The sequence below is a fragment of the Terrapene carolina genome, unplaced genomic scaffold (genome assembly GCF_002925995.2).
Source record: "Terrapene carolina triunguis isolate 2854851 unplaced genomic scaffold, T_m_triunguis-2.0 Scaffold38, whole genome shotgun sequence".
Classification (NCBI taxonomy): Eukaryota; Metazoa; Chordata; order Testudines; family Emydidae; genus Terrapene; species Terrapene triunguis.
Window position 1 is genome coordinate 1,169,800 of NW_020664389.1, and position 18,353 is coordinate 1,188,152.

The 18,353-nt window shown below is 39.6% G+C and overlaps 1 protein-coding gene across 1 annotated transcript in view; it reads right to left on the reverse strand.

Annotated features, from left to right (window-relative positions):
- Positions 1-9,320: 9,320 nt before the first annotated feature.
- Positions 9,321-18,353, reverse strand: part of NCAM2 (neural cell adhesion molecule 2) — a 242,275-nt gene continuing 233,242 nt past the window's right edge. The window contains exon 18 of the mRNA XM_024212344.1: positions 9,321-9,432. Within this exon, the coding sequence (XP_024068112.1) occupies positions 9,321-9,432 (112 nt within the window). The remainder of the gene's footprint in view (positions 9,433-18,353) is intronic.

The following is an 18,353-nucleotide window of genomic DNA, read 5'->3' on the forward strand; positions in this document are numbered from 1 at the left end:
CAAACACAAGACTTGTTTGTTACTGAGCTAGCCCATTGAACACCTCAAAGAAATGCCCTATTTAGTCTGAGATTATTAAGAAATAAAGTATCCCTCAACAGAACAACTGACTTCTGGTAGATTCATTAAAGGAACATTGTCAGGTCCTGTCTGGTCCAAATTTTCATCACGTCAAAACAAATTTTACAAAGCTAAGATTCTACCCTATTCTGGGGTAGCTTCTTTTCCTGCCTTAATCACATAACTATCTTCTGCCACATGTGGTTCATTCTGTCTCTTCAGCAGAATTAGTGCTATGATGATTTTTTTTTAATTCCAGAAAAAGACTCTTTTTTGTTTAACAAAAGATTATTCTCCTACAATGAATGAAACCCAAAGACTGCAGTACTGTGCTAGAGCACAGTTCAGGAAAGCATCTTTAACAAGCAGAGCACTTAGATGCGTGTATAACTCTAAGCGTCTGCTTCAATGAGACTCTGGGTATGTCTGCCCTTACAGTGTAGTGGAAAGTTTAGTCACTACATGTGTAGTTACATGCCTCAGTGAAAGGCTCCCCTTCAGTGTGAAAGACGTAACCTTCAATGGGTCTTAAGCACATGCTTACAGTTACACATGTGTTTAAGTGCTGTCCTGAACAGGGATGGACTTACACATGTACATATGTGTCTTCTTGTGCCAGGAGGACCCAATTCCATGCCATCCCAAAGATGAAACTGTCTCTAAATAGAAAAAAGAAATTATATTTTATTGTGCTTGCAAGTTTTATTAGAGTGTCATTAGTAACACTGTTGAGGAAATTGTTCTTGTCAGAATATCTGAGTGTTCTCCTAAGTAGCACTCAGTCATTCATGAAAGAAGCCATCCATTCTTCTCTACCCCCCACCTTTTTAACATGTGTAAAAGGTTTGAGAGTCACAAAAGCATGGAATATGAAAGCAGAACTGAAAAGCTAAAGCTGGTTATACAGCCATACAGTAGCAATAGAATATTAATAATAGAAAGCGATTTTATGTTTTCTTTTTGGCTACGGAGGAGGGGAAGGCTTGTCTTGTGGTTAGGGCACTACGCTGACTTAGATGTAGGATATTTGGGTTCAATTTCTGGCTGGGCTACAAACTTCCTCTATTAATTTGTCAAGTCATATAATTTCTCTGTACCCAGATCAGGGGGTAATTAAGCAGTGTTTTAAACACATTTTTTTTTAAAGTTAGGCACCTGCTTATATGTTGTGGACTCTGGGCCTCAGTTTTCTCATGTGTGCAATGAAGATAATAATACTTTCCCCTTTGTCTGTCTTGTCTATTTGGGCCCTGTTCCTGCAAACACAGAGATGCTTAGCTTTGCATATGTTGATGGTCTCATTGATTTATTAAGTCAGCACATGCTTAAGTGTTTGCACGATCAGAGCCTGGCTGGGAGGTGGTAGATAAAGCTGTACTGCTGCCTGAGTCTATGGCTCTTCCTAAGTATGACCTCCAAATACTGTGGATATGGTCATTCGTGGTGGGGTAGCAGCTATGCTTAGGATCCAATGGTGCTTAGGATGCTGACGTTTAGGTGCCAATAGGCCAAAACGCAGCCACTTACGGGATCACAGGCACCAGGGGTTAGGCAGCAGCTTAGTGGCAGGTTTGAAAATGCCTGTGATGTCTAACTGGTAGACTTCAGCACCTATCTGCCTCTTTAGGTGCCTAAGTACTTTTAAAAATCTGTCCCTATGCTCTTTGGGACAGGGCTATTTCTTATCATGTGCCTAGAACACAAAGGGGCCCCATTCTTGATGTTACTGTAATAATACTAATCAATGTTATATTTGAGATAAAGGAGTATCATACACGTAAGTTTACTTGAGCATTTCTCAGCACTGCTTGAAGGCACCATAACAAGGAGGAATAAATCATGTATCTGATTTTTTGGCAATAGCACACAATTTTGGTTCGTTTCAAAAATGCCGTAACACTTTAAAATGTTCTGAAAAGGTGAATGCCCTTGAATTAATCCTGCCTACAGAATCAGCCCCTTGCAAGCAGATAGATACTTAGCAAAAAAGTAAATGTAAAATGCAACACTTCATGAAAGTAAAAGTATCTTTACTATTAATATACAAATGGTGAAGAGTGACAAATAATTGATATACTTTAAGCCATACTTTCTATGTCTTTCATAAATACAAAACTTCAGCATTTGCATTATTATTATTATTATTATTATTATTATTTTTACAGTTTAGATATATATACAGCATTTCAGAGGGACATAAGATTTTGAAACAATAAACAAACTAGCCCCAGTGGTAGCTAACGCATCAATGTATAATTCAGGTGGTATATACCATAAATGGGCTGTTGACAACGTGTGGAATAACAAAAACAATATATGGTATCCCTTAGCTTATACTGTACACAGCATACAAAATACATACCAAGTGCTCATTGTAGCAGGAAAGCTTTTTTTTTTACGTCTTGTCTAAATAATGTACATATTTGTAACGAGAACTCTATACCATTAGCAATAACATTTCCTGAAGGAGTAAACTGTTTTGCTTTATTTTTTGTACTGACTTATATACATTCTGAGGGGTTATTCTCCCCCATTCCTACCCATAGTTTTCTTTATTTTTTAAATATAGCCTAATTACATGGCAGAATTATAGGGTCTATCTAGGCTAATGTTCTCCCTTTGGTAGCTTTCACAGTTCAAAACTCCCCTGATTCAGGCTAACCTCTTCAGAGGCCTCTTCTGGTTTAGCAGGTAAGTTTTTATGCCACCACCCTATCTAGTTGCAACCTCTCATCTTAGCAGCTGCTCCCTCTTCTAGATTGCTCAATCCTTTACACCCGCTATCTCTTTTTCTGGCTTTCCTTATTTTTGTCAGCTTTCTTGCACTGTATCAGGTCATCCTGCCATGTCTCCAATCTGAACTGTGATTTAAAATCTGCCAATACAAATTTGGCAGACCATACTGATTTCATTATCCTGGGCTAGAAAAGGCCAATCCAAGTTTGAAAGTCAAACAACATTGGGCTCACAATGTCTTTTAAGAGGAAAAATACATTGGTAAAATATGATCTTTAAAGGGCCTGATCCAAAGCCCATTGCAGTAAGTGGAAAGACTCCAGTTTGTATCAAGCCCAAATCAAATCTTATATCAATTGCTCATTTACATGTACGGTGGAAATTCTGCAAATCCTTTAAAACGTGGTGGTTTTCCAAAAGCAATCAATCTGATTAGTTGCTTCCTTAAAATTATATTATTATCTGGAAAATGTTGCAGTGAAGTGTGAAGGGACTTTTTTTTTTCTTTACAGGGCTGTTAAAAAACAAAAACAAAACAGAAATATTGACTTAACCATGGTAGTTTTCCACCTAGCACTGCTGCTGTCTGCAGCAAACCAAATTGAGTTTAACCCCCCCCCCCCCCCAGAATACATCTTTTACCTTTATTCAAAGGTCAGGTAATCACCATCTGTTACTTAGAGGGAAACATTTCTTCATCTCCTTACTAACTTTGAAAACATGCTAAGATATGGGATAAAATTGTGATGCAATTTTGAGATCAGTACTAAACCCTAATAAGGAAAATATCCCCTATGAAGAGAGCCAGTATAAGGCTGATATACCACAAGTCCCATGTGTGTCCTAATGGTATTTCTACACTGTAATCAGATACCTGTGGCTGGCCTGTGCCAACTGACTCTGTCTCACAGGGCTCAGGCTAAGGAGCTTGCAATGTAGACATTCGGGCTTGAGCGGCAGCCCGAGTTCTGGGACTCTCCCCTTTCCCAGGGTCCTAGAGCCCGGACTCCAGCTCAAGCCCGAACAAGGGAAGACTGATAGGGGACATGAAAACAGTTTTCAAGAATATAAAAGGTGGTTACAAGGAGGAGGGAGAAAAATTGTTCTCCTTAACCTCTGACAAGGACAAGAAGCAATGGGCTTAAATTAAAGCAAGGGAGGTTTAGGTTGGACATTAGGAAAAACTTTCTCTCAGGGTGGTTAAGCACTAGAATAAACTGCCCAGTGAGGTTGTGGAATCTCATTAGAGATTTTTAAAAGCAGGTTAGACAAACATCTGCCAGGATTGGTCTACATAATACTTAGTCCTGACATGAGTCAGGGGACTGGACTAGATGACCACTCAAGGTCCCTTCCAGTCCTATGATTCTATGATGTACACTGCCATTAAACAGTCCCTGACCCCAAGTCCTGCAAGCCTGAGTCAGCTGGCATAGGCCAGCCACGGGGGTTATTAATTGCAGTATAGACATCCCTCACTTCTGATTCTCCAAGGTGATTCAAGTGGGAAGATCCTTGAACACATGTGGAACCCATTGAAGTCAATAGATAAAATCCTGACCCCCACTGAAGTCAATTGGATTTTTATCATTAACTTCAATAAAGCCACAATTTCACTCAATGGGTTTCTACACAGGGATTCCCCTCCACATCCCTCCAGGTCAACTTGCAATATTTGGGTCTGTGGGCATATATAGTACATAGGCCTCGTGGTGGTTTTCTACACAGGAGTGAATTTCACCCAATACCTGTAGCAAATACTCTAAATAAATAAGTTAGTTCCAGGGACAGCTATAACAGAGACAGTGAAGCCATGAATATTTCTGCAAGGTAACATTCACAAAGATTTTACTCAAAGTAAAATGGTGGGAAGAGATTCCAGGGTTCCTTTCAGACCCGAAAGTGGTCGTGAACATTTTAGAGGGAATGGGAGGACTAATAACAGTGTGGAGGATCCCTAGATGAATCTCAAAAAAAAGCGGGTCCAAGTACCCCCACGCAAGACAATGGCTTTCCCTACCTAAATCCTGAACACACCATTCTCTACCTACTGCAAAAGCATTTAACAATGGCTCCCGGAAATTGGAACAAAAGTGCTACCTCTCCAAATCTTTTACAGGTTTGGGGTTTTAAATATTAAAGTGAATTGAAAAATATGATTGCCAGCTTAACTTAGATATATTTTACATTTCTGAGGAGGAAATGATGTAAAGATTTCACATCTTCTAAACAGGATTAGTAGGTAAATTATTGAAGAAGTTTTTTGCTGTTGTTTTTTTTAATAAAGCAGAGTGGCATGCTATTCAAAGGCACAAATACATCTTGATTATCTGCTCTAAGAAACGGAAAAAATAACATGATCGTAATACTACAGTTCAATGATTGGCACTTAAATGAATAAGGACTCGATCGATTTCATTACCATCATGAAAAGAAAGCCACTTTTCAGATAAACATCAGTTCAAAGATTGAAGATGTCAAGTGGAATTTACTATGCTATGAACTGTTGTCAAAACAGCCTGTCTACATGACTGTCATTGTATGCTAAAGTTCTACATATCTATGAAGAAGATAAAAACTAGACCCTGATCCCACAAACTGTTCCAAGCAAGTAGAACCTTCTGCCTATGCACATCCCCACTGAAGTCAATGAGGTGCTGCATGGGTGGAGGCTCTGCCCACCCTGCAAAATAGCTTGCAAGGTTAGGGCCTAAATAAATTAAGCTTTGTCACATCAGGCATTAGCATCAAGAGAATAGTAAATATTTCTGGGGGCCCCACGAAAAACAATAAATTACTGGGGGCAAGAGGGAAGGGACAACAAAAATACTCTCCATAATATATTTTTAGAATAAATTGCAAAAATTTAATTGCAAATAATTTTTTAAAAAAATATTGTGTTAAATCAAAATGAATCTCCTACTTAAAAAAAAATCTAAGCAGTTTTAAGTCTTTTTCTCTTTTTCTGTTGTTGAATAGAGATTGTCTTTGCCATGTTTCATGTAACCTGCCAAGAACTGTCAAAAATTTAAATGACTTCTTGGCCTCCTTCCCCAAACTAAAGCAGTGTAACGATTCAGGTTACTTTTACCAATAGTTATATTCAGTCAACTCTTCTGACATTTCATACTAACACTTAAAATTACTTTCAGACAGTAAAAGTGACATTTATACAGATATGTTTTCAGTCTATAATAAGAAAGAAAAACAAAGAAAGGCTGTTATTCCAGTTCTACACATATCTTACAATTTAAACTACAAGCTGTCCCTCGTTTGGAAACATTAGTAAAGAGAGATATTTCAACTCATTCTTTCATAATGTAAAAAAAACAGTTATAATTTTGCATTTCTCCTGCATGGCATCAGTGACAAGAGCAAGAGAAAACCTATTAATCTTCAAATCGAAGAGTACACTTGGAATAGTCTATCACTAATTTAGCTCCATCTGATTCTCAGACCATCACACAGCACCCCGGGCAAGAGAAATAATTTCAGGAAAAATAAATACTTCTGGGAATACCAGTTGTGTAATGTAGTGTACTCAGACATGCTTTTGCTCCCATTAATATATTGAATAACAAAATATATTTGTAGGGTTTTTTTTTTTTTTTTACTTTTAAAGAGTTGTACAATCATAGTAATAATAAACATGCTGTATAGGCCTTTTAGATTTTCAGATCCCTTTGCACTTATTTTTCCCTCCTTACTTCTCTCCCCCCAATTTAGATCCATATCCAAGCAAAATTTGTCTCCACAGATGAAGGACCAAGGAAATGTCTGGGGCTTTGCAGCTACAGAAGCCACTTACAAGATTCAGGGGGAAATAACCGCTTGGCATGCAACTATAGTCTGGCCTGGATTCTGCCACCCTTGCTTACAGTGCAAAGGTACCTTGTTGTGTGAATCAGCCCACTGGTTTCACACTGAATTATTTGCATAGTGAGGTTTTACTTAGCATGAGTAAGAGTGACGGGATCTGGCACTCTAATGGCAGAAGCACGAAGGGAATGGAGTTCCCTACTTCCTTGATGAGCTTGGATAAACTACTGTTGGGGAAGGTGACAGTAGAGAAGGTGGAATACACAGATGATGTCCCACCAAGAGGATTAACTGACTATTTTCCTCCCTGCCCCAGCCCTCGATGCTTGAGCCCCACCAGCCTATTCTCCTACAATTGCTCGAACCTTGTGTTTCCCCTCCCTTTACCTCAAGCTATCTGAACGGTCCAGGACACTGCTTGGTTACACACTCACACAAAAAAGGGCATCAGTTGAAAAGGACTCTGGCTCTGAGCATTTTTGCCAGTGGGAGAAGTACGTATTCTGTATGGGGAGTGGCTCTGTCAATTACAGACTAGGGGCCAGCCCCATTCACTTTACTAAGGATTCTCAGTGACTACTCAGTTCCAGAAAGAAACGAAGGAGAAAATTAGCAGGCTGATTGTGCTGCTACCTGCTCAGTGCATGAGAGCAACAAGGCAGGCTTCTGAGGAGCCATCTCTTCAGCTTACCTTGACCCAGAGGCATTGGCTGAACATTATAAGTGACGGACTTGCAGCAGAATCATAGATCATCTTTCACAGCCTCCATATTCCAGTGCTACCTCCACTACCCCATTCTTGTCTCATGATTCTGTTTTAACATATTTCCCCAACCATATCAACCATCTGCCCTGACATCTTGACTCATTGTGCATTCTTCCCTAAGTGATGGCCAAGAAGGATTTTAAAGAATTTTTTTTTCAAAATTGTTGGGTTCTTCTTGACTAATGTGTCAATTTTAGAAGCAACCCAAGGAAAGGAAGCCAGGGGCCATGAATTTCAACACATCTGCAGCAGGAGCTCCACTAAACACATTAGTGATTAGACCAGTAGGGAGGCTAAATAATCATTCTCCCAACTTACAGGTAATTTCCCACATTTTTTTTTTAATCCAAGTTGACCACAAAGTCATCTGCCTGGCCATGATAACCCCATATCAATTAAAAGTTGCATACTATGACTATGAACCAAATTTAGATGTGGGTGTCACTCCATTGAGTAGAGTTAAACTTTCATATAACAGGTCTGCATTCAGTTATGGAGCAGTTCTACCATGGGATGATCCACAACTTGCCCCTGAAGAGTAGATATTTTAGTTAGTGGTCATTTGCTATGTCTGCCTTTTCCAAAGTCAAGGCTTGATTATTATAGAAGATGATGGATACTGAGGGCTGGACTGGGCACAAAATGTTATTCCTCCAATTAGTAATAATGTAAAATCAATTGTCAATAGAGGACAATTATTTTTTCACCAAAGGAAGTAGATTATTTGATCACAATAGTTTATAGCTATCACACCCAGCATAAGTAAAAGTGATTGTCTTGGAGACTATGCAGCTTAAAATATTTAGACTATTGGATACTGCAAATTTAATCATTTGATAATGTTCTTAACCATTTAGTCAAAGTTCTTCTCTTCCTCCTTTCTTGATATGTTTTTTTTTTATAATACAAAGGATATGCAATTATTATTTCTATGCTACAAAACAAGTGCTGTGTTAAGGACAACTGTTTAACAACATGCCTACTGGGTTGGGGTGAACAACTCCTTTGTTATACTGAAATGCAACACTTTATTCCTTGACTAGGTGGTTAAAACTAAGAAGGAATGATATATATCTATAAGTACATGGAGGCAACTAATTTGAGCTCATGTTTATTTTAAGATTTCACTTGAAGCCAAAAGCTATTATCATAAATCAGTTTTCTTTTCACACAAAAAAACATGTTTCCACATTTTAGTTCACACACGATCTCCCAAACATTAACACAGAATATCTGAAAATCTAGTTGCCTTTCAAAGTCAAACACTCATATAGTTCAGACAAGACCATTTTTTTTCTGCAAAATATTCAACCATTTTTGTTTTAAATCTGTACATCATGTTTATTAACCTTGTACTATATTTTAAAACCAATGTGCAGGTCTGTCACCATCTAATAGTCAGTCTTTCTATTTTCTGTCAAATGGCAAAACACAGCCGCGGTGGCTATTCAACCTTTGCCAGCCCTCTGTCTCAAGTTTCATACTGAGATTGATTTTTTTTCCCCCTTCTTCTTTTAAAGGCCACCTAAATCTTTTGCTCTATTACCAATGGAAACAAATACAGGAGTATATGGCACTTTCTTTCATGTATTTAGCTTGCATTGTAGGATGTGGAGCTATTTGTTGTATTGTCTGTGGCTGGGGGTAGCTTGGTAAAAGTGGTTTTATAAATAGATCACCTTTGTAATATAATAAATTACAGTACTTTTTCTGCAGATTCAAACTGATACCAAGGGACTGTGGTCAGCCAGGACTACATACTAAAACATTAACAAAACAAAATAGAGAGGTACTGTAGACAGAAGTTGTTTGATCATATGTACACGTGTACTAACTATTCCAAGCTTAAATTGCCCAAGAAATTAAGGTCAGCTGTAGAGTTTTGGTCACGGGGTTACTCCAATCCAAATACTTTTTTTGGACAGCTGTAGTCATCTTTTTATGCTTTGCTATCATCTTCTTTTGACTGGATGATATCATTAGAAACTTTGATTTCTATAGTTTCTGGATTTAAAGCTTCTTTCCCATTTTCTTCTTTTAGTGGCAGTTTCCTGTGAGAAAAATGAGAAAAAGCTATGATTCACTTAAAATAATGAACCAAACTGTTTTTTTAAAGAACAGTTATTTCTGTTATATGTATAGTTATATACATATAAAGAACTATATTATAAGCACCGAACTGTTTTTTAAAGAAAATGTAAGTGCAGTATCCATTCATATAAAGCCTCTAAGGGCTAAAATTGTGGAGTCTGCTCCCTACAACGCACTGCAATGCAGGTAGCTAGTGCAGGTTGGCACAGGCACCGACTTTACAATGTGCCAGGAGGGTGCTCGCCCCCAGCTCTACCGCAGACCCCGCCCCCACTCCATGCCCTCCACCAAGGCCCCACCCACTCCTCTTCCCACCCCGTCCCGCCCCCGCCCCACCTCTTCCACGATCATTCCGCTCCCTCCCCTGAGCGCATTGCGTCCTCACTCCTCTCCCTCCCCCCCCAGAACCTCTTGCATGCTGCAAAACAGCTGATTGCAGCAGGGAGGGAGGAGGAGGCGGCACTGATCGGCAGGGCTCGCTGGCGGGCAGGAGGCACTGGGGGGGAGGGTTCTGATAGGGGGGCTGCTGGTGGTTGCAAGCATATTGGTTGCAAATCACGGTTCTGTTTTGAAGAATATTTTTAAATGGAGAACATGAGACATCTGATTTTATTCAAGAAAATTGCTAAATCCTTTAGTTTAGATTGCATTCTTCTAGGAGCATCAAGGTAATGTTCAAAGCCTGTTTGAAGAACCTATTCGGAAAACCTTATAATCACAGTATCTAATATCAATAAAGACAAACTAATCCCCCAATCCCTGGTTTTATGAAATTTAGACTTGCTGAAATGAACAAGGAAAAAACAATTTATCAAAAGGTTAAAATATGAACACAAATTACCTGAAATACAACAAAGACAAGACAAGGAGGGGATTTGTGAGTTTGAAGATGAAGATCTAAAATAATTTTTGAGAAGCTGAAGGAAAGGAAATGCCTCAACACACAAGTGATTGGGCAAGAGACAGGTAGATTAGGTGAGATATTAAATAGAAACTGATTATGCACGAGTAGTAGACTTGGAGTATGTCACTAACAATTGCAAACTATTTCAAATAGAAAAGTTCCTGTGACCCCCATGAATGTACGGAAATGAACTCAGATATCCATGTTTTTAAAGATCGGTCTGAGAAGATTATAGAATGGCTTTAATTACAAAGGAGAAAGAAAGAAACATAGAACACTTGACAAATCTAAAGAATCCCTTCTTTGATTCAACATCTTCACAAGCTTGTTTTTTAGGTTTGATATATACTTTAAAAATCCACAACTCCAGTTGTAATCAATTTAATAACAAAATAAAATCTCACAAGATATTGACAATGTTTAATTTTATTTTAAGTGCATGCAAAAATTTTTGTTGGTTTGGAGTTTTCCTGTATGCCTTAAATTACTTTCAAATGTTAAGTTGTAGTTTCCAGAATTAATATTTTTCCCATTGGAATTCAAATGCTTTTACTTGCAAAGCAATCATTAACTTTTTTTCTAGGTTTGCAACCTATTGTAATGACAAAAAGACTATCATGGCTATCTGTGATAGTTTTTCAGTTTCCTAAGGTAACTAAATAATGCTACCTGCGTAACAGTCATAAAAAGACTCATTTACTTCATTGGGCTTTGGATCAGGCCTTAACTGTGTAATTCCCAAGGTATTAATCGTTTTCAACTATTTCAGGACTGTAATCCATGCATCAGAAATGACCCATTGGTATGACAAATTATATTAGAACTCTTCCAATATTATTAATATACAAAAATGGTCATGTTGCATGTGTTATTGCATTTATATAAAAAAATCTTCACTTCACTTTTCACAAAGTAACTACAATTGTAACATTTAATTAGTTAGTTCTTGAATTAGAGAGAAGTTTGCTCTTGCTTATTTTTGAATATTTCAGAAAGCCTTTATAAAGATCCCTCATCAAAGGCTCTTAAGCAAAGTAAGCAGCCATGGGATAAGAGGAAAGGTCCTCTCATGGATCAGTAACTGGTTAAAAGACAGGAAACAAAGGGTAGGAATAAATAGTCAGTTTTCACAGTGTAGAGAGGTAAGTAGTGGGTCTCCCAAAGATCCGTACTAGGACCTGTGCTGTTTAACATAATCATAAATGATCTGGAAAATGGATTCAACAGTGAGGTGGCAAAGTTTGCAGATGATACAAAATTGCTCAAGACAGTTAAGTCCAAAGCTAACTGTGAAGAGTTATAAAGGGGTCACACAAAACTAGGTGACTGGGCAGCAAAATGGCAGAAGAAATTCAGTGATGATAAATGCTAAGTAATGCACATAAAACATAAATACCAACAATAGCTACAGAAAGATGGTGTCTAAATTAGCTGTTACCATTCAAGAAAGAGATCTTGGAGTCACTGTAGATAGTTCTCTGAAAACACCCGCTCAATGTGTATTGGCAGTAAAAAATGCTAACAGAATGTTACGAACCATTATGAATAGGATAGATAATAAGACAGTAAATACCATAATGCCAATGTATATAGATAAACACATACACGATATTGAATATTGCATGCAGTTCTAGTCACCCCATCTCAAAAAAGATATATTAGAACTGGAAAAAAGTACAGATCAGGGCAACAAAAATTATTAGGGATATGGAACAGCTTCCCTATGAGGAGAGATTTAAAAGAGTGGGACTGTTCAGCTTGGAAAAGAGACAACAAAGGGGGGATATGATAGAAGTCAATAAAATCATGATGGGTGCAGAGAAAGTTAATAAGGAAGTGTTATTTACCCCTTCACATAACACAAGAACCAGGGGTCACCGGATGAAATTAATAGGCAGCAGATTTAAAACAAAGAAAAGAAAGTACTTCTTCACACAACACACAGTCAACCTGTGGAACTCATTGCCAGGGAATATTGTGAAAGCCAAAAGTACAATTTGGTTTAAAAAAGAATTAGGTAAGTTCATGGAGGCAAGGTTCATCAATGACTATTAGCCAAGATGCTCAGGGCTGCAACCCCAAGCTCTGTCTATCCCTAATCCTCTGACTGCAAGAAGCTGGGACCAGACAACAGGTGATGTTTCACTCAATAATTGCCCTGTTCTGTTCATTCCCTCTGAAACATCTGGCGCTGGTAACTGTCAGAAGACACGATACTGGGCTAGATGGACCATTGGTTTGACCTAGTATGGCCATTGCTATTTCGCTATCCTGGTGGGGCATAACTGAACTAAGAGTCATATGTGGTCTATTTTCAATCCCAAACCTATTGAAATACCATGGCTTAATAACTTTTCATGTGACTGATGACAATACTAGCTCACAAAGACATATGATTGTGTGTGGAAGTAAGTAGTTCCTTGCCTTATTAGTGAGAGAGGTCAACCCTGGCACAACTCCAAAATCAACCAATGGAAGACAGTGCAACTGGGTTTTTACTGCTGGTATCACATATTAAATTCAATAAATTTGATCTCAAATCCCATGAGGATATCAGGATCTGCAATATCCAAGGCAAAGGGTGTCTCAATGCTAACTGTGCTCAAACCTTTCTTATCCCTCTCACTGTGTACAAAGTACTCTGCAAATTTTAATTTCATCTTGGTTCAATATTCAATTAGGATTTCTTTTGGAGATGACAAATTACATCTTTATAATCTTTGGAAAAAATGGTTTCAAGACAGAATGAAACTAGGTTGTGATTCTCAGCCCATTCTCCCCACAAGGTTTAAATGTTATTATTTCCCCTCCACCCAGTCAAAAATTGTGAAGCATTTGCCCTGCATACTTATATTAAGATCATTCAGGAGAAAACATCTGCCAAGTACTCTGGCTTCGACAACTAGCTTTTGCCCTTCTATAAAGTGATTTAACTAGAACAAGACTTTGATTCCTTTGTGCAGCTCAAACTCTATTTGCAACACTTTCCTTCTTGATAACCAGGGTACTTGTGTATAGAGAAGAGTGTAATCTGAGCCTCCTCCATCACTATACACTAGACTTTGAACTGCCTAGCATTAAACACTTTTATCCTGGACGCCACTATGATTGCTTTGTGCTGGTCTGTAATCACAAAGTGGTTGGAAACCCTGATTAGCTGACTACCTGAGGATTAGGAAATACCAAGTTAGCATAGGGCTGGTGCATATTTCATGTGTTTTGTAATGGGTAATAATATGAAAGGACTGCATGTTTCTAAAATTAAACTGGCTCTTTACTGAGATAACTATTTACAGGGATATTGTAACTGAATCTAGCATTATAGCCATGACTGACTGAGTTCCAGGTGGTTCCTCCAAACTCTTCCTTTCTACAACCTGGGCTCCTTCCTTCAAGCTCCATGTAAGTTGCTACATTTTTTCTTTAAGATTTGTTGTTGTGCTTTTGTGCAAGCATGTGCTGATTTTCTTGGACCAGAGGTTATTAGTACAGAACCCACGCTAGGGACATGTGCTTTACTGCCAGTCCATTGCAGCCTGTTAGGCTTCATAGTCCTTTAAGTTGGCTGGTTTTCAAACCAGTCTCCCACTGGTTTGTGTTACTGCTGTTGGCAGAGGACTTGATTCTCCAACCCATTCGCATCTGTGCTTGGCTATTATGTAGTCCCTGGAACTGTGTATTTCAATGATCCAACATTGCCAGGTATGGATCCCTTCCTGCCTCTTTGCCTTTGCTATCAGGCTCTTGGTTGTCTTTCTTGCTGACTCTGCTTTCCTATTGGTTTGTGGGTACTCGGGGGAAGACCTCTTGTGCTCAAATTCCCATTTGGTGCTGAATCATTTGAATTCTGCTGCATTATAAGGCATGGTGTCTGGGGCGAGTGTGAGGTATGCTCTACCTTACAAAATGCACCTTTCAGAGTTCTAGTCCTCCAGACAATCCATTTCTCAGAAACTGGAGTAATAATCTCAAACAATTTCTCTTCACAGTTTCATTCTGTCTGGGATCAGAGTACTCAAGACACCTTTATCAGCTGTCCCAGTGTTTCAGGCATTATTCTTTGCAGCAATGGGCTTGTTTAGATCAGTGGCTTTCAACCTTTCCAAACTGCTGTACCCCTTTCAAGAGTCTGACTGGTCTTGTGTACCCCCAAGTTTCACCTCACTGAAATACTTACAAAATCAGACATAAAAATACAAAGTTGTCACAGCACACTGTTACTGAAACATTGCTTACTTTCTCATTTTACCATATAATTATAAAATAAACCAATTGGAATATAAATATTGTACTTACATTTCAATGTATACTATATAGAGAAGTATAAATAAACAATTGTCTATGAAATTTTAGTTTGTACTGACTTTGCTAGTGCTTTTTATGTAGCCTGTTGTAAAACTAGGCAAATATCTAGATGAGTTGTATACCCCCTGGAAGAGCACTGTGTACCCCAGGGGTACACATACCCCTGGTTTAGAACCACTAGTCTAGATGGAGAGTTAGTGAACAGCAAGCCAGGGTACAAGTCTACAGTGCACTAGCTGGCTGTGTGGACCCTGGTACCGCACACTGAAAGTTCCCTAGTGTGATTTGATCTACTCCTGTTTGAGATCTATCCTGTTTGATCTAGTCCTGTTTGAGGCAGGTCTAGACCAAAGCACAGTATGAAACTTTTACTTCGCAGTAGCAGGATCGACACGGTCAGTCAGTGTGCAGCTTACTGTGTACTAACTCTCCATCCTTCTCCTCCCCACCCCTGCAATGAGAAAGTAAAAACAGCTTTCCCTTCATTTCTCATCTTTGTCCCTCATGGTCAGCTCTGTATAAAGACACAATTCCTGCTGCCACATGTTTATGCAAGTCTGGCCTGAGTCTCTCCACGCTGCCTGTTAGCTCTATTTCTAGACACTGCGTTGTTTACCTCTCAATCACTCTCTTACTTGCTGTGGGTCTCATTAGACTGACTGCCACTATGTTTCACACACCATGTGCTGTGTAATATATGAGAGAAATCCATGTTTCTACAACTAAACAGCTCTTTATAAAGGGAAGTATTTACAGAGATATTGCACCTGCAGCTAGCATCCTAGCCATGGGCACGGACTCCCCTTCTAAACTATTCCCTCCTGCAATATGTGCTCCTCCCTCCAAGTTCCAGGCAGGTTGGTACAGTGCAGCTGGATCTATGCCACTCTCTTGAACCCCACCTTTTGTGTAGGAGATAATGGCAAGAGGACAGGGCTGTGCCTAGAGTGTCCCTTTGCTACAGCTATTCCAGGCTACCAAATGACCCACTGGGGGTCATTGCAGCCAGAGGAGGTTAGAGCTGCCTTACGGATGCTCTAACTTGGGCTGGAGACCAAACCAGCTCCCAATCAATCCCAGAATCGGGGATGGGCATGAAGTAACCTTCGCCTCTTTCACATCAAGTTTTGTGCAGAGTGCAGCTCAGCTGGGCTCAAAGATCTAGTCAAACAATTTTTACTGTAGTCTTCAGGATGTTCTGCAATTTGGCTCTTCTGTCATTAATGGCTGCTAGTACGTCCCAGTATACTAAGCCTATATGACTGTTTTTGTGTAACAGTATGTACTCTCCACATTAGTTTACACTGTCAGCATATCGTTGATGAAGTCCCATCAATTGTGTTCTATCTTAAGCATTTCTATAATGCTCATCACAGTAACAACTGCAGTAATATTATATAGTTACACAGTTATGCCATAACACGGTTCAGGAACACAGAATTATCCAGTGATCAATTCTGCTGCAGTTGTTTTTTGTTGAAAGCTTTTCACTGATGTATTCCCAACAGAAACGGACTATCTAGATAGGTATGGGTTTTCTATAGCACTCCTCACTGTAGTATCTCATCTCTTCCCCCCAAAAATTTAATCTGTATTGCAGTGGACCAATAAACTAGTATTGCTGAATATATCAGTTAAGTTATCCAGCTGAATGCCAACTATACACTCTTTTTTATAGTTGGCCTATTAACTGAAGCTTGAACTCTTCAGACAGGTTATTTAAAAAAGAAACATACATCAATTCTCATTAGAATCCCCTAGCTTTTCCCCACAAACATCAATGGCAGTCAGTAGCACCGGATCTTCCCTGATTGTGTAGGGACTCTTACATTTTGCAGTTCTACTTGATGGCAAGTAAGAAGCCTTTTCTGTATTTTCAGAAACAGACAGCGATTAAGAAATTGCTTTCCTTTACAAAAGTTATTTTATTTTCTATAGAAATATACAGTTTGCTGGTTTCTGTCTCTACACCCACTTACTATTTAAGGGTCTTTGCACAGCAGTGAGAGATTTTTTTGCTCTCATTCACCCAAAGATCACAGAGGCTTTGGCTCAGCCTCTTCTTCCATAAATATAAATCCATCTTTGAGACTCACGGGCCATTACTTTCTGGATGAATTTCTTTAGTAATTGATCTGTCTTCCTTAGGTTCACATGGTTAGGACCCCAGTACCAGTAATTATGCTGCCATTCTAGCTGTTTAAATATCAGTCAATTTTCACAAGTAAACCCAATTTTCAAGAGAAGAAAAAGATATGCACATCACAAATACTCATCACAATGAAAACTCAGTGGCTGACTTTGAATAGTGTCACATTCATTTGTGATCTACCATAAAACAAGTCACACACTCTACACACATCTTGAAGAGATTATTTAAAATGGTAATAGCAACAGTGCTGCTCCACTGAATTTGCTCTATTGGCTATAATAGGTAAAACAGAGGCCAGAATCTGGTGCCCATCAGAATTCAGACTTTTGGATTCTATGGAGCCAATAGCTCTTCCCCCCTGTAATGGGACAATTGCCTCCAGAGAACCTCCTGCTGGCAAACCATAGCTCTGCAATGCCCTGCCTCAGTTTCCCCTTCTGGGCAGGGCCCCTTAAAGAATTCCATACAATCCAGAAGGTATGAGACAAAAGCACCCTGCTGAAGTTCTACTTTATATGAGTTCAAATACATTCAAAATAAAGTGTCTTCTGCCCAGACTCCAGCTGGGCCCAGCCCCTCCTCCCTAAGGGACTATCTTGTCCTGCTCTCTGAGCAACTGGAGAAGATGCAAGGCCTGTCTGTACCTTCTCCCTGCTCCAGCCTCTGACTCTCACTAAAACTCCTCACTCTCCTCTCTCTTTGAGTCAGGAGCCCATTAATCTTCTTCCCTGGAGCTGGGTTCAGTCTCTCTCCTAGAATTAGGAGTCCCTAGTCCTCATCCCCAGAGCTAGCGTATAATCAAACAGACCCTTTTACTTCCTGCAGGAGCCATTCTTACTCCCTGCAGCACTCACTGCTTTTTTCCAGGCAGCTACAACTCCCCAGGCTTTTGTTCTGCCTAACACTCCTAGCTCAAATATTAGGCTCGTACTCCAGCTCCCTTCCCTAGAGACTACACCATGTGTCTCTATTCCTCCCTTACATCCCCAGACCTGGCCTGACTTAATTAACTCATTCATTGCTACCTACCCTTCTGGGGAACTGAGCGGATCTTGGCACAGGTGCACTGAGGCCCCATTTCCCCTTCAAAGGGCCAGCAACCCTGGGACATCCCCTTGATTCTTGAACCCACCACAGACTGTGAGGTCCTTGTAGCCATCCTGGAAAGCTCCTTCAGCTGCTCCTCAGCATGCAACTTCCAGCAATAAAGCTGAGGGGTGGGAAGTGAGCAACTCAGCAGAGGAGCCAATATCTGAGCACAGTTCCACCAGCTATACCAAATGGCCTTGCACAGGCAGCTGGGCTCCAAGTTACACAACTGTAGACTATATGTGGGGTGAGATGATGGGGATAAACAGAGAAGACCTACATTCACAGAGGGCACAGAAGCAGCATTAGGATGCAGCTTGGGCAGGACAGCATTCATTTGGAGTGTATCTCTAGGACCACGGGGTAACAGGAAAGGGAATGTGGCATGCAATTTTCCTAGTTCTTTCCACCCTCAATGCCAGAAGCAATGA